Source organism: Phacochoerus africanus, chromosome 3, assembly GCF_016906955.1.
Source record: "Phacochoerus africanus isolate WHEZ1 chromosome 3, ROS_Pafr_v1, whole genome shotgun sequence".
NCBI lineage: Eukaryota > Metazoa > Chordata > Mammalia > Artiodactyla > Suidae > Phacochoerus > Phacochoerus africanus.
In genome coordinates, this window is record NC_062546.1 from 89,141,281 (window position 1) to 89,157,441 (window position 16,161).

At 47.1% G+C, this 16,161-nt stretch overlaps 1 protein-coding gene across 4 annotated transcripts in view; it reads left to right on the forward strand.

Annotated features, from left to right (window-relative positions):
• Positions 1-16,161, forward strand: part of STEAP3 (STEAP3 metalloreductase) — a 43,084-nt gene that overhangs the window by 13,194 nt on the left and 13,729 nt on the right. For all 4 annotated transcript variants that reach the window (XM_047772107.1, XM_047772108.1, XM_047772106.1 and 1 more), the window contains exons 2-3: positions 9,517-10,016; positions 11,716-12,243. In XM_047772107.1, coding sequence (XP_047628063.1) covers positions 9,537-10,016; positions 11,716-12,243 — 1,008 coding nt within the window. In that variant the 5' untranslated portion in view covers positions 9,517-9,536. The remainder of the gene's footprint in view (positions 1-9,516; positions 10,017-11,715; positions 12,244-16,161) is intronic.

Below are 16,161 nucleotides of genomic sequence, written 5' to 3' on the forward strand. Positions count from 1 at the left end.
TATTTCTAGGCATTTCATATAAATGGAATCATGCTATATGTGGCCTTTTTCAACTGGCTTCTTTCATTTAACATTATTTAAATTATTTAAATTTAATATTTTCAAAGTTCATGTTGTACCATGTATATCATTCCTTTTTGTTACTGAATATTATTCCATTGTATGGATAAGCCACATTGTGTTGATGCATTCGTCAGCTGATGGACATGGGTTGTTTCCACTTTTTGGGTATTGTGAATATGCTACTAGGAACATCGGTGCATACATTTTCTTTTTTTCTTTTCTTTTTTCTTTTTTTCTTTTTTTTTTTTTTTTTGCTATTTTAGGGCCACACCCACAGCATATGAAGGTTCTCAGGCTAGGGGTCAAATTGGAGCCTATACCACAGTCACAGCAATGCCGGATCCTTAACCCACTGAGCAAGGCCAGGGATTGAACTCAAATCCTCATGGATCCTAGTCAGGTTCGTTAGCCACTGAGCCGCAAAGGGAACTCTGATGCACACATTTTTGTGTGTACATATGTTTTCATTTATCTTGGGTATAAATGCTCCCAGGAGTGGGATTGCTGGGTCATATAGAAACTCTGTGTTTAACCTTTTGAGGAACTTCCAAACTCTTTTCCCTGGTGGCTGCAACATTTTACTTTCCCTCTAGCAGTGGATGAAGGTTCTGATTTCTCTGCATCCTCACCAACACTTATTGTCTCTGTCTTTTTTTTTTTTTTTCTTTTTGGTCGCACCCATGGTATGCAGAAGTTCCTAGGCCAGGGATTGAACGTGCACCACAGCAGCAGTGACCCGAGCCATAGCAGTGCCAATGCCGTGCCCTTTAACCCTGGGCTACCAGGGAACTCCTCCTATCTGTCTTTTTTGATGAAGCCATCCTAGCAGATGTAAAGTGGTATCTCATGGTTTCAATTCACATTTCCTTAGGGGCTGATGATGTTGAGCGTTTTTTGTATGCTTATTGACAATTTGTGTATCTTCTTTGGAGAAATGTCTACTCAAATTCTTTGCCTGTTTTTATATAGGTCATCTTTTTAATATTGAGTTGTGAGAATTCTTTTTTTTTTTTTTTTTGGTCTTTTATAGGGCTGCTCCTGTGGCATATGGAGATTCCCAGGCTAGGGGTCCAATCAGGGTTATAGCCACCGGCCTACACCACAGCTACAGCAATCCAGGATCTGAGCCACATCTGTGACCTACACCACAGCTCATGACAACACCGGATCCCCAACCCACTGAGCAAGGCCAGGGATCAAACCCGAAACCTCATGGTTTCTAGTCGGATTCGCTAACCACTGAGCCATGATGGGAACTCCCAGAATTCTTGATATATTTAGATACTTGATTTGCAAAATTTTTTGCCCATTCTCTGGGTTGTCTTATTACTTTCTAGAGATTGTATTGCCTGTGTTTCTAGTCCACAGCAAATTAGCAGGCCGTGGGAGGGCTTTAATTAAGAGGGAAGCAGGCTGATAGCTATGATAAAGGTCCTGACAATGAGGGAGGATATAAGCCTATAAAACATTTGTCTATAAAAAGAAGGCAAAACTCAAGAATATCTCCTCTTGCAGCTCAGGGTGACCCCTGGGTTCTGCATGAGGATCTGACTGCCTTCTCTTGAAATACACACTGCATTTTGGAAGGATTTCTGCCCCCATAGGACAAATTGAGAAAGTTTTGAAGATGGGAGCTCCTGTGATGTGTACAACTAGTCACACCTCTGCTTGGGACCTCTGTGGTGTGCCAGGCACAGAGCTCGGGTTTAGAGTCGGGCCATGGAACAAACATTGTCATCTCTATCTGCTCTCCCATAGCTGAGCAGACAGTGGTTCTCACGGCAAGGGTCCAGAGAGGCCCCCAACCACAGGCAAGCCTCACGTATGCACAGCCCTCAACTACTCTGTGTTCACTGAAGGAAGCCAGGCAACCCTCAGTCCTCTCAGTTTACAGGTGAGGAAACTGAGGCTAGAGAGAAGATGTAAATAGGCTAGTGTCCTACTGCTGAGGAAGTTGTCAGGATAGAACCCAGAGCTTCAGCCTCTCGTTTCTGTACTCTTTTCATCTCTATACTTTTAGAGAAAAAAAGCAAAAAAGTTCTGAGCAAGAATTTGTGTTTGCCTTTGTGGCTTGCTAAGTCCCGGGTGCTGGCTGTGGCACACATCTGTTTGTTCCAGCTGTTGGTGGGTCCCTGCTATTGTTGATTCCCCTCCCCTGGCCTTTGCTCACACAGGCTCCTCTTTCTAGACGGCTCTTCCAGGCTCACTTTCACATCTTTCAAGGCTCAGCTCACTTCCTGCAGGAAGTTGCCCAGATGCCCTACCTGAAGGCAGGGCCCTCTTTCAGGAGAGTTTGTTTAATTGTGTCTTATGCCTGTCACCTTTGGAGGCCCAGGTGTGGGTGTAGGGGGACCTCCCCAGAGATTATAAGAGATCACCCCAAGGGGCAGGAAGAAAACTCTGTTTCTAGTTATATTTAAATTTTAGCCTTATCGCTTTACATTTATATTTGGTTTTTCTGTATATAACATGATAGTGCACAAATCACATTTAGATACATTTAACTTATAAATAAACAGAGCAGTTAACATTTCTATTACTGCTATATTTATTTATAAGTCAAATTTAATGTTAAAAGTTAAAAATAAAGTTTGAAGATGACTGTGGGTCTCTTGAGGACAAAACTGTGCCATATTCCTCTCTCAGTCCCGAAGGCCAGAAACGTTAGCTAAGTTAGTCTGTACCTGGGGGCGGACAGTATCCCAGTTGGCCTGCAGAGCACCCAGCTACAAGGTGCCCACTCCTACCCATGTCAGAATCCATGGTGATCCCTTAGTGGCCGCGGCCGACTCCAGTCCCTGGGGTCTAAGGGTTCAGTGCCGCTGGTGCCTAAGAGGCTGCAGGGCTGTCCATGTCCTGACTGCCCTCCCCTAGAGGCCTTCTGGAGAGCAGATAGAAGCTGGCAGGCAGGAGTTCCCCTGGTGGCACAGCAGAAATGAATCCAACTAGTAACCATGAGGTTGCCTGTTCCATCCCTGGCCTCACTCACTGAGTTAAGGATCTGGTGTTGCCATGAGCTGTGGTGTAGGTCGAAGACACGGCTTGGATCCTGCATTGCTGTGGCTGTGGTGTAGGCTGGCAGCTGTAGCTCCGATTCGACCCCTAGCCTGGGAAGCTCCATGTGCCATGTGTACGGCCTTAAAAAAAAGCAAAAAAAAAAAAAAGAAGAAACTGACAGGCAGGCCTGTGGGCCAGGCATGGCTCCCAGCGACAAACACAGCCCATTTCCTGGTTCTGCCGGTAAGTAGGAGGGGCCAGAAGAGCCAGGCAGAAACCCAGAGGACACTAGGATGTGGTTTGTGCCAGTTCTGCACACCCGGGCTTCCATGCTCTTTTGTCCGCAGCTTGGGTGGAGGAGGTCTCTGTGGGCTGCTGGCCCCAGGCCCCAGCTGCCTCAGCCTAGTTGCAGTTTGATTCCCTCCCACTTCCCCCCTTCAGATCTATAAATAGAACAACCAGGGAGCCAGGGTGCATCTCCCAGCCAAGACTACAAGTGCTCTTACCTTTGGGCCACAAGTACAGGCTACAGGGCCTCTGCTGGACCTCTGGGACCCCCAGGACTCCACCATCTGTCCTACCCTTTCTGCCATCATGAAAGCAGCAGCCTTGTGCTGAGCCCTGGGTGGCCCATAAAGCACTGAAGAAAATAGTACATGCAAGCGCACATGCACACATAGCACCAGTCAGAAAAAGTGGCTCTGAGCTCTTGCCCATGTTAACTCATTTTGTTCTTAACCACCACTCTGGAGAAGGGTAAAATTCATGACCCCATTTTATTTTATTTTACTTTATTTTTGCCTTTTTAGTGTACCTGCAGCATGTGGAAGTTCCCAGGCTAAGGGTCTAATCGGAGCTGCAGCAGCCAGCCTATGCCACAGCCACAGCAACCTGGGATCCAGGCCACATCTGTGACCTATACCACAGCTCACGGCAACACCAGATCCTTAACCCACTGAGCAATGCCAGGGATTGAACCCACCTCCTCATGAATACTAGTCAGGTTCATTAACTGCTGAGCCATGATGGGAACTCCTATTTTATTTTTTACTTAAAAAAAAATTTATGGCACATGGAAGTTCCCAGACCAGAGATTGAATCCAGGCCACAGCTTTGACCTACGCCAGATCCTTTAACCCACTATGCCAGGCACCATGAAGCTCTCCCAGGATGTCCCTTGGGAAGCCCCACCCCTTCCTGCCCTGCATTGACTTCTGGGTGGATACACCACCCAGCATGTGTGCGCTCACACACATCTGAGAGTGGGGACCACACCTTCCTCATCCTTATCCTTTTTGAGTATTTAGCGCAAGGTGGTTACTCAGGAGATGGGGAGGAGGGGAAAGAGAGAGACAACAAAGCTGGAGGAGAGGCTTCTGTCCAAGGAGGGACCTTCTTAGGAGGCAGATTGCTAGCAAATGAAGAAAAGATGATCTGGAGGCCTCAGTGCAGTGACTCTCCTGTAAGGACAAAATTCACCCCAGCACTGGTATCTCCAGGTGGCTGAGGCAGGGACTGGGGAAGGCCCTGGGGTATCTGTCCCAGCCTGTGACTGACCACAAGAAAACCTGGAGTCCTCAGGACAGATTTACAGTCACCTTGGCCACAATCCCTAATGCTGGTCTGAAGCCTGAGACCATCTGCAAAGCCCCTGTCACCACTCCCCCATCTTCCTCGGGGCTGCAGAGGTGCTAGCAGGGTCTCTGCATCCTTCCTTTGCTTTGTCCCCACTGCTGGTACAGTGGTGGCAACCAGTGTCTGCTTAACACTGACTGCCATCCACCCAGTGCTTGGTATGTGCCAAGCAAGCTCTGTTCTCTGTGTTGTGCACATATTGTATTGACTTATTCATTCCTACAACCTCCTCATAAGGAAGATGCTGTGATTGTCTCCCTTTTATAGCTGGGCCATTTGTGTCTTCCTTAGAAAAATGTCCATTCAATTCCTTTGTTTTGGTTTTTGGTTTTTTCGGGTTTTTTTTTTGGTCTTGTTTTGTTTTGTTTTTTGCTGCCTCACAGCATATGAAGTTCCCAGGACAGAGGTCTGATCCCGAGCCACAGTTGTAACCTACGTCACAGCTGTGGCAACACCAGATCCTTAACCCACTGTGCTGGGTCAGGGATTGAACACACATCCTTGCTGCAGAGATGATGCTGATCCCACTGTACCAACAGTGGGAGCTCCGCTTTGTCCATTTTTATTTAGATTATTTAGAATTTTTTTTAATATTAAGTTGTAGGAGTTCGTTATATGTTTTAGAAGTCAACTCCTTATTGGATATATGATTTAAAGATATTTTCTCCTAAATCTATAGGTTATTTTTTCATTTCATTGTTTCCTTTGCTGTGCAAAAACTTTTTTGATTTAGTCAAACTAAACTTGTTTGTTTTTACTTTCATTGCCTGTATTTTTGGTGTCAAATACAAAAAAAGCCATTGCCAAGACCAAAGTCAAGGTGCTTATTCCCATGTTTTCTTCTAGGACAGTAATAGTTTCACTTCTTACTTTTTCTTTCCTTTCTTTCTTTCTTTTTTTTTTTTTTTAGTAAGTCTTTAATCCATTTTGAGTTGATTTCAATGTCTGTTGTGAGCTATAGGTTCAATTTCATTCTTTGGCATGACAGTGTCCAGTTTTCACAATGCCATTTATTGAAGAAATTGTCTTTTCCCCACTGTGTATTCTTGGCACCTATCTTGAAGATTAATTGACCACATATGCATGGGTTTATTTCTAGACTTTCTGTTTTGTTCCATTGGCTTATGTCTGTTTTTATGTCAGTACCATATTCTTTTGATTACTAAAGCTTTGTAATATAATTTGAAATCAGGAAGTGCAATGCTTCCAGCTTCATTATTCTTGGTCAAAATTTCTTTGGGTATTTGGGATCTTGTGGTTTCTGCATGAATCTTAGGATTGTTTTTCCTAGATCTGTGAAAAATGCCATTGGAATTTTTCTATAGATTGCTTTAAATCCGTATGTCTTTTTACTTATTTTTGTCTTTCTCAATTTCTTTCATCAGTGTTTCATAGTTTTCAGTGTACAGATCTCTCACCTCCTGGGTTTAATTTATTCCAAGCCTTTTATTCTTTTTGATGGTATTGTAAATGGGATTGTTTTCTTAGTTTCTTTTCAGATAGTTCATTGTTCTATTGGTATATAGAAACACAACTGATTTTTGCATGTTGATTTTGTATCCCACAACTCTACTGCATTAATTTCTTAGTTTTAACAGTATTTTTGGTGGAGTCTTCAGAGTTTTCTATATATAAGATCATGTCAACTGCCAATGACTTTTTGGATGACCTTTGTTCTTCTTCTTGCCTGATTCCTCTAGCTAGGACTTCCAACACTCAAACAGTGTTGAGTAGAAGTGGCAAGAGTAGGCTTCCTTGTATTTTTCCTGATCTTAGATTTTCACCATTGAGTATAATGTTAGGTGTAAGCTTGTCATATATGGCCTTTATTTTACTGAAGTAATTATTAGTTCTATACCTAACCTGTTGAGAGCTTTTATCATGATAGGATGTTCAAATTTGTTAAATGTTTTTTCTGCATATATTGAGCTAATCATATTATTTTCATCCTCCATTCTCTTAATGTGATGTATCCCATTTAATGGTTTATGTATGTTGAACCATCCCTGCATCCCTAGGGATAAATCCCACTTGATCGTGGTTCAGGATCCTTTTAATGTGCTAGCGAATCTAGTTTGCTAGTGTTTTGCGAAGGATTTTTTTTGCATCTATGTTCATCAGGGGTATTGTCGTGTAATTTTCTTCTATTATAGTGTCATTTTCTGGCTTTAATATCAGGGTAATGCTGGACTCTTAAAATGAGCAAGAAACTGTTCTGTCTTCAATTTTTTTGGAAGAATGGGTGAAGGATTAGCATTCATTAATATTGAAATGTTTGGTGGAATTTACCACCAGTGAAGCCAAACAGTCCTGGGTTTTTTTTGTTGTTGTTTATTTGTTTTTTGCCATACCCATGGCATGTGGAAATTCCTGGGCCAAGGATTGAACCTGGGCCGCTGCAGTGACAACACTAGATCCTTAACCTGTTGGTTAAGATCTCTTGCACCACAAGAGAACTCCTGTTGGGAGATTTTTTTTAAAATCACCGGTTCAATCTTCTTACTCATTACTGGCCTATTTAGATTTTTTATTTCTTCATGAGTAGTCTTGGTAGATTGTATGTTTTTAGGAATTTATCCATTTCTTCTGGATTGTTCAATGTGTTGTCATGTAATAGTTCATTATGCCTAGTGATCTTTTGTATTCCTTTGGTATCAATTGCGATGTCTTTTTCATTTTTTAAAATTTTATTTGAGTCTTCTCTCTTTTTCTTAGTGAATCTAGCTAAAGTTTTATCAGTTTTATCTTTTCAAAAAACCAGATCTTAGTTTTTTTTGAGTTTTCTCTGCTGTTTTTCTAGCCTCTATTTCACCTACTTCTACTCTGATCTTTGTTATATCCTCCCTTCTGTTAACTTTGGACTTAGCTTGCTATTCTTATTCTAGTTCCTTAAAGTGTAAAGTTAGGTTGTTTGAGATCTTTCTTCATATTGGAATTAAGCTGTAAGCTTCCCTCTTAGAGCTGCTTTTGCTGCATCCCATACATTTTGATATGCTGTACTTCAATTTTTGTTTGTTTCAGAAAGTTTTTTTATTTCCCTTTTGATTTCTTCTTTGGCTCATTGGTTGTTCAGGAGTATATTAATTTCCACATATTTGTGAGTTTCTAATTTTCCTCCTGTTATTTCTAGTTTCATATCATTGTGGTCAGAAAAAATATTTGATATGATTTCAGTCTTTTAAAATTTGTTGATATGTTTTATGACCTGTCCTGGAGAATGTTCTGTATACACATGAGGAAAATGTGTATTCTGTCACTGATGGTTGGAATGTTCTCTATATGTCTGTTCGGTTTGTTTGGTCTGAGGTATAGTTCAAGTTCAGTGTTTCCACAATGATTTTTTGTCTGATCTATCCATTGTTGAAAGTAGGGTAATTAAGTCCCTTACTGTAATTATATTGCTATCTATTTTCCCTTTGAATCCATTTTTTTTTATTTTTTTTCATTTTTAGGGCCGCACCCGTGGCATATGGAGGTTCCCAGGCTAGAGGTCAAATCGGAGCTACAGCTGCTGGCCTATGCCATAGTCACAGCAACGCCAGATCCGAGCCACGTCTGCGAGCTACACCACAGTTCACGGCAATACCAGATCCTTAACCCACTGAGTGAGGCCAGGGATCGAACCTGCAACCTCATGGTTCCTAGTCAGATTTATTTCCACTGCATCATGATGGGAAGTCGTCCCTTTGAATCTTTTAATGTCTACTTTATACGTTTAGGTGTACTATCTACCATAATTTTAAGTTAGTGATGGGTTTAAATCGTATTTGGACAGCTCCTTCACAATCCCGTGATATGACATTGGTTATTATTGGTGACAAACATGTAGGTAAGTTAATTCTACTGTGTTGTTGTTTATTTCCATACTGGAAGGAAATAGCAACTTTCAGTTAGAAGTTGGTGACAATGAAGACATAATTTTTCCCACCCAAGCTTACTGTAAATTCCTGGCCCATGTCCAGAGTTTTCTGTGTCCACTCATATCTCAGGCTCAGTAAAGGAAATCCCAGGGCACCTACCCAAACTCAGGCTGCCATTCACTCTCATGTCCCATTCTAGTCCTACCCTCAGAGAATAGGATTTCAATGTTCATTCATTCATCCAGCAAACATTGAACACCAGCTCTGTGCCAGTCCTTGGGACAAATGGTGAGACCCAAGATCAAAAAAGATGAGGTTCCTGCCTTGAAGCTGCTCATAATGTACTTTAGGAAGAGCATCAGAAGTACCACTCCAAAATGCAAAATGTAAACAAGCACAGGAATAGATCTGCCCTTCCTAGCAATCAGATAAACCCAATGAGGGAGTTCCTGTGGGGCACAATGGACTAAGGATGTGGTGTTGTCACTCCTGTGGTGTGGGTTTGCTGCCTGGCCCAGGAATTTCCACATGCCATGGGTGTGGCCAAAGAACAAAACAAAACCCAATGAGGCTGAAGTTGGAGTCAGTCCTGGATAGTAACACTGGCCATTATATAATCCTTTTGAAAAGAAGTGTGACACTGTACAGCATTGATCATGGAAATTCCATACCTTTCTTTCTCAGCCCTCTCGCTTTTGCAAATTTGTGTCAAGGAAATAATTCAGGACAAAGTGCAGAGGACAGAGGTCTTTTCCTCTCCTATTCTGGAAAATCTGTGCCCTCCTCAGGAAGGGGCTGGGTCTAGCTCAACTTGTCCCCCCCATGCTGGCACATGTTACAGCCATGAAGCCCCTTGAGTGAATATTGGGCCACCATGCAGCTGCAATGGACAAGAGAACATACTGGTAGGAGGGCAGTTCAGAAGCCTTCCACTGATCAAGTTCCGTGTTTTCTCTTCTAGCCACCAAAACATCAGGAGAGATGGACAAGCCATTGATCAGCCACCACCTGATGGATAGCGATGGCAACCTTGCCGAGGTCCCCAGTGAGGTTCCCAAAGTGGGCATCCTGGGTAGTGGGGACTTTGCCCGCTCCCTGGCCACACGCCTGGTGGGCTCCGGCTTCAGTGTGGTGGTGGGGAGCCGCAACCCCAAACGCACAGCCGGGCTGTTCCCCTCAGCAGCACGAGTCACTTTCCAGGAGGAGGCGGTGGGCTCCCCGGAGGTCATCTTTGTGGCTATGTTCCGGGAACACTACTCCACACTATGTAGTCTCAGTGACCAGCTGGCTGGCAAGATCTTGGTGGATGTGAGCAACCCCACAGAGCAGGAGCACCTCCAGCACCGTGAGTCCAATGCTGAGTACCTGGCCTCCCTCTTCCCCACCTGCCCAGTAGTCAAGGCCTTCAACGTCATCTCTGCCTGGACCCTGCAATCTGGCCCAAGGGATGGGAATCGACAGGTAGGCACTGGAGGAATGCCAGCCATCATAACAAGAAATGTAAATGGCTGACTTCCATCGAGGGCCTGCAGTGTGCCAGGCTCTTCATGTACATTATGTTGACTCATCTCTTATCACTGCAAAGTTCCATTTTACTGAGCAAGAGACTGAGGCTCAGAGATGTTAATAAGCTTACTAATTACACCAAGTCCCACAGCTTGGTGAGCTAAGATTTGAACCCTGTTGATATGACTCCGAAATCCATGCTCTTCTATGGTAATTTGAGTTCCAAGGGCACAAGGGGGAAAAGGTTGATGGCTTTCTTTTTACTATTTGGAGTCACGAAGCAGAGAGATTTTGCTTTTAGAATTGAACTTGAAAGAGGAAAGGAACTCATGTGTCAAGCCTGAGGAAGCAGACATGTCCCAAACTTTATTTCATTTATTCCAGGGCCTTCCAAGAGCTGAATGGATTTCTCAGAATAGTCACTAGCAGGTTTTCCTGAGGGTGGGACCTGGCCCCAGAAAAACAGCCATTGCTGCCTGCAGTTGTTGGCAAGAGGAGCTCTTACCAAGACAAGGTGGTTTTTCATCCTAAGAGGCCACCTGCATTTTCCTGGAGGAAGGATGCCAGACTCTGCATGTGTATGAGAACTTCCCACAGTGAGTCCAGCTCAGAGGCTTCCTGTGCCCAGCTCCATGTCAGGCCATGGGAGAAACCTACAGGTGCCCAGTTGCCCCTGACTGGAGGGCCCTCTGTGCAGCCTACATCTTGGGACTCCCATATGTAGATAGGCAAGGGACAGTGGTTGAGTATAGGGTAGCAGGGCCTGGAGGGATCAGAGCTAGCAGCTGACTGGGAAGATTTCAAGGTCAGTCTTGGCCATGGGCCCACCTCTGGTCAGATACAGGGAGCAGGAAGGGCATTCCAAGCCGAGGGGACATGCTGCAGAGGCACAGAGGTGAGAAACGATGCTCCCAAACTTGTTTCCTCACCTGAGAAGTGAGGACAGTAGTACCTACTTGCAGTCTTGTGGTGAGGCTGAAGGATCACTTGTGGAAAATGTGGCGAATGGCAGGTCTGAGTCAGTGTTGGTAGACCAGACCCAGCACGGCAGTGTCAGCAAGGGCCTTGGGTGTTCAGGAATCAGAGGAGACCAGTGGGCCTGCCTGGGAGCTCGGGGAGGGGAGCAGTGGGCCACGAGGTCAGGGCTGGCTTGTGGAAGACCTTGTGTGTTGGCTTAGGGCTGTAAGGGGACAAAGGACCTGGTCAAGGGGACACTTCCTGACTGGGGGATGGAACTTTAGCCACAGCTGTACAGCCTGGGACATGTGTGAAGCCCAGTCACTGAGTGGCCCATGATAGGTCACAGTCCTCCAAGCACCTATTCCAAGGGCCTCTGGGGGCTTCTTAGATGGGTATTTTGCTTTGGACGCTGATGGCAACAAACTGGATACTCACTGTTGGATGAGCCTCGCTGTTCTCTTTGAGGAGCAGGCATCTCTGGGCTGGGGCTGGGAGGCCATGGGAGGGCCGCAAAAGGCCCCTTGTCTGGGGGGCAGGGTCAGCTTCTGCTCTATCTGTACCCTTACCTGGCAGCCTGCTGGGCCTTGGTTTCCTCAGCTGCTCAGTGAGGAGTTGGCCAGCCTCTCTCTGAGGCCCCGCCCCACCTCTGGGCCTGGTCCCCCACCTGATTCCCCCATACCTTCTCCCCCAACAGGTGCCTGTCTGCAGTGACCAGCCGGAAGCCAAGCGTGCTGTCTTGGAGATGGCGCAGGCCATGGGCTTCACCCCTGTGGACATGGGGTCCCTGGCCTCGGCCCGGGAGGTGGAGGCCATGCCCCTGCGCCTCCTCCCAGGCTGGAAGGTGCCCGCCCTCCTGGCCCTGGGGCTCTTCATCTTCTTCTACACCTACAACTTCGTCCGGGATGTACTGCAGCCCTACCTACAGGAGAGCAAGAACAAGTTCTACAAGCTACCGGTGTCTGTGGTCAACATGACGCTGCCCTGCGTGGCCTACGTGCTGCTGTCACTGGTGTACCTGCCTGGTGTGCTGGCGGCTGCCCTGCAGCTGCGCCGCGGCACCAAGTACCGCCGCTTCCCCGACTGGTTGGACCATTGGCTGCAGCACCGCAAGCAGATCGGCCTGCTCAGCTTCTTCTGTGCCGCCCTGCACACGCTCTACAGCCTCTGCCTGCCACTGCGCCGCTCCCACCGCTATGACCTGGTCAACCTCGTCATCAAGCAGGTTCGGCCCTTGCCTCTCTCCCTTGAAGATAGTGAACAAAACATGAAAACCCCAATGCTCCCCCAGCAGGGAGCTTTAAAGTGTAGCACAGAGGGTATTTAGAAGGTGATGAGGGCTAAGGGGGAAAAAGCAAGCAGGGGAGGGGGGTGGGTGCAGTTTTATAGGGTGGGGTGGGAGGCCTGGCTGAGTGGGTGGTATGCGAGGGGAGCTGCCTTGCACCTTTGGAATCAATAGGGAGGCCCTCTTGGTGGAGCCCAGGGAGTGGGTGGTGGGTGAGACCTGGGAGGCTGAAGCCACACCAGGGAGGCCTTGAAGGCCAGACGGAGGAAGGGCTTTTGATTCTCAGCCAGTGAACAGTTTTGAGCAGAGGGGTGATGATCACCTGGGGTTTTGACTGGCTCACTCTGCTGTTAGGAAGAGAGCAGACAATAGTGGATCAAAGGCAGACACTGGGAGACCAGTTAGGAGCTATACAGGTACCAGATGAGAGGCCATGGAGGTGGGGTGGGAGCAGCAGAGGTCTGAGAAGGTATTGAAGGCATATTTTGAAGCTGGAGTCCATAGACTGGCTGTAATGGACATGGGGTACGTGAGGTGGTCAAGGACGATTCTGGGATTTGGGCCTGAGCACCTGCAGGAATGGCATTGCCATCAGCTGAGACAGGAAAGGCGGCAGGAGCATGTTTTTTTTTTTGGGGGGGGGACAGTTATTCATTTAGGAAAGCCATATGGTGCTCTTTTGCCAGCAGGATTCCTGGGAAATGGAGGGCCTTCAGGCCAAGCCAGGTAGCAACACAGGCAGCATCGCTGGCACTTGCACCCGTCAAAACAGGCCCCCACTACTTGCTCCTGGTTTACAAACTCATGGAGCCCAATTCTGAGTCCCAGGCTCAGGTTTGCAAGCAACACTGCCTTTCTTTGTTTCCCCCAGGCTGTTTAAATTGTCCTCTAGTCCACAGCCCCTGGCCTGGTGCATGGGTCCTACCCACTCCAGGACACTTAGTTACCCCATAGAGTTGGGCTCCGATACCAGTGAGACACTTCTCACCTACCCCTGGTTCCAGCCAGTTTCTGTTCTTGCTTGGGAAGTGGGGGTTGTACTGAGGTGGGGCCCTCCCCAGGAACACCCACTCTGAAGCTATCCCCCTGGAGGCCTGGCCACCATCCAGAGCAGGACCAGGAGGCAAAGCTGGGCCACTTCCTGAGAACCACAGACCTCAGCCCCTACTCACGCTGGGCTCCTGCTTCCCTGCTGGCAGCTTCTCAAATGCCCTCATCTTCCCTGCCCACAGACACCAGGCATCACTGAGTCTGTAGGCTTGGGCTTTCATGAGAGAAAGGAGGAACCCCAGGCTTCAGGTGAAGAGGGAAGATGCCCGCTACCTTTGTTTTACAGATGATAAAACTGAGGCACAGAGCAGTTAAGTAACTTGGCCCAAGCCGCATAGCCAGTAAGTGGCTGAGATTCATAGCCAACTGTTCTCCTCCAAATGCATGCTCATACCCTTAACTGTTCTACAGGCAGTTAACAGTTGAGTAAATGATCCCAGAATTCATACATTCACTGAGCACCAACTCTACCAGGCGCTGAGGCCAAAGAATGAAATAAGACAGTCATGTCCATCACCTTAGCTCTCATGAAGGCCCAAAGACCAGAGCCCTCGACTCTTATCCTCTAACATCACTGACCGGAACAAAAACCTTGGCCTTGAGCAGGTCACAGCCCCTCTTTAGGTCCTCAGAGCACTAATGGAGATGAAGATCTCTCCCAGTGCTAATGTTTTTGATTCTTTTTAATGTTATTACTTCTGAAAAGACCAACCACTCAGCATGAGGCTCTGCATGGCTCTGTGGGGACTGACACACTCTTTGCTGCCCAGGAGGTAGCAGATCTGGGTGGCAGGTGTCTTAGGCTGTGGGTGGGGAAGAAGGTAATGTCCCCTTCCCACTAGAGCCCAAGGCAAATCTCTGCCCCCTCCCTCCTCCTCTCACCCTCTGACTGCCACTCTCTAAATTCTCTGCCCTGCCAGGATTTTCCTTGGTATTATATTAACCCAGTTTTGCCAGGATGCAAATACCAGGACACAGAGGGGCACGTGCAAGGTAATTTTCCCTGAGTTCCAAAGCCCTTTAGGGCTGCAGGCCTCCGTGGATGTTGCCAGGCAACCATCACTCCCACAGGACCAGATCACTCTCAGATAGCAAAAGCCTGCCGGGCAAAGGGGCTGGAACTTACTCTGCAGAGTTCTGGGGGGCAGAGCCAGGAGTGATGTGAGCATGTTGGGGAGGGGGTGGTTATGGCAGGAGGGTTAATGCAGAGTAGAGCAGCCCAGAACTGGGCTGAGCTGCCAAGCAGTTGGTGAGTCTTCTGAACCTAGAGGTTCAGACACTGGACAGTCTGTAGGTTGCCCCACCCCCGGGCTCTGAAATTGGGCATCTGAGGCTGTTCTGCACTGAGCCCCTAACAGCAGGACCTCAGGGGCAGTTTGTGCCTGACCTGTGACTTTCCCTCCCTGGCCTCAAGCCACCATCCCAGGGCCTCCAGGGGCCAGTCACTACCCACCTTGGCTGCCCTCGTAGGAGAAGGGGCCATGATAGTCTGGCACAGGAAGCTCCCCTGAGTCCACAGATATGGAGGCATATATGTATCCCAGCTGCAGAGAAAAGCTCTGAGGCCAGGTTTATTGACAGTATTATTACAAACAATATTTGTAGAGTGCTATCTGATTTACTTGTGTGGTGCCTCAGAAATGCATTTCAGGGAGTTCCCATCATGGCTCAGCAGAAACAAATCCGACTAGGAACCATGAGGTTGCAGGTTCAATCCCTGGCTTCAATCACTGGATTAAGGATCCTTTGCCATGAGCTGTGATGTAGGTCGAAGATGCAGCTCGGATTCAACGTGGCTGTGGCTTGGCATAGGCCGGCAGCTATAGCTTCCATTCAGTCCCTAGCCTGGGAACCTCCATATGCCATGGATGCAGCCCTAAAAAAAAAAAAAAAAAAAAAGACGAAAAAGGAGGAAGAAATGCATTTCAACATCAAAATCAAAAATCAAGCTCAAAGAAAATGTCTAACCCACACATTGTGTTCTCCACTCACCCCAAATCGAGTCTACGCTGTCGCAGAGAATGGTCTAAAACTCACATCTGACCATGTAACAGTGAAAAGCACTCAGTGACTCCCCACTGTCCTCAGGATAATGACAGGCCCTTCACAACGCCCCACACTGTCCCCACCGTCATCTCCCCACTGCTCCTGTGACACATTACACTCGGGTCTCATATTGTCCTCTGAATGGGCACAGCTCATTCCTCTTGGCCTAAACTCCCCCTACCCTCCTTGGGACACCTGGGCAGTCTGACAAACTCCTATTCCTCCTTCAAAACCCTCCCTCTGTGAAGCCTCTCCAGCCTGTCTTCCCCATTCCCCATACCTACCTCTGTAATAGGTTGTGTTTTGTCTACACATCTATGATTTTTTCTCACACATCTCTTTGTAATCTCTCATTTGCATGCCTGTCTCCTGCCCATCCAAGTTCCATGACTGGATCTTCCACACTTTAGGTCTACAGTCCTAACATAGAGTCCCAGCACATGTCCATCGAGTGACTGATTATTAAACTGGCCACCATAAAGCCAATACCAGGCATCTCTTAGGAGTACATGTAGAGCTTGGGGCAAGAGCTAGTCTAACTTCCCAGCTGCTCTTAAGAACAACAACCACTGGAGTTCCCATCATGACTCAGCAGTAACAAACCCAAGTAATGTCCAAGAGGACATGGATTCAACCCCTGGCCTCACTTAGAGGGTTAAGGATCTGGCATTGCTGTGGCTGTGGTGTAGGCTGGCAGCTACAGCTCCACTTCGACCCCTGGCCTAGGAACTTGCATATGCCATGGGTGGCTGCCCTAAAAAG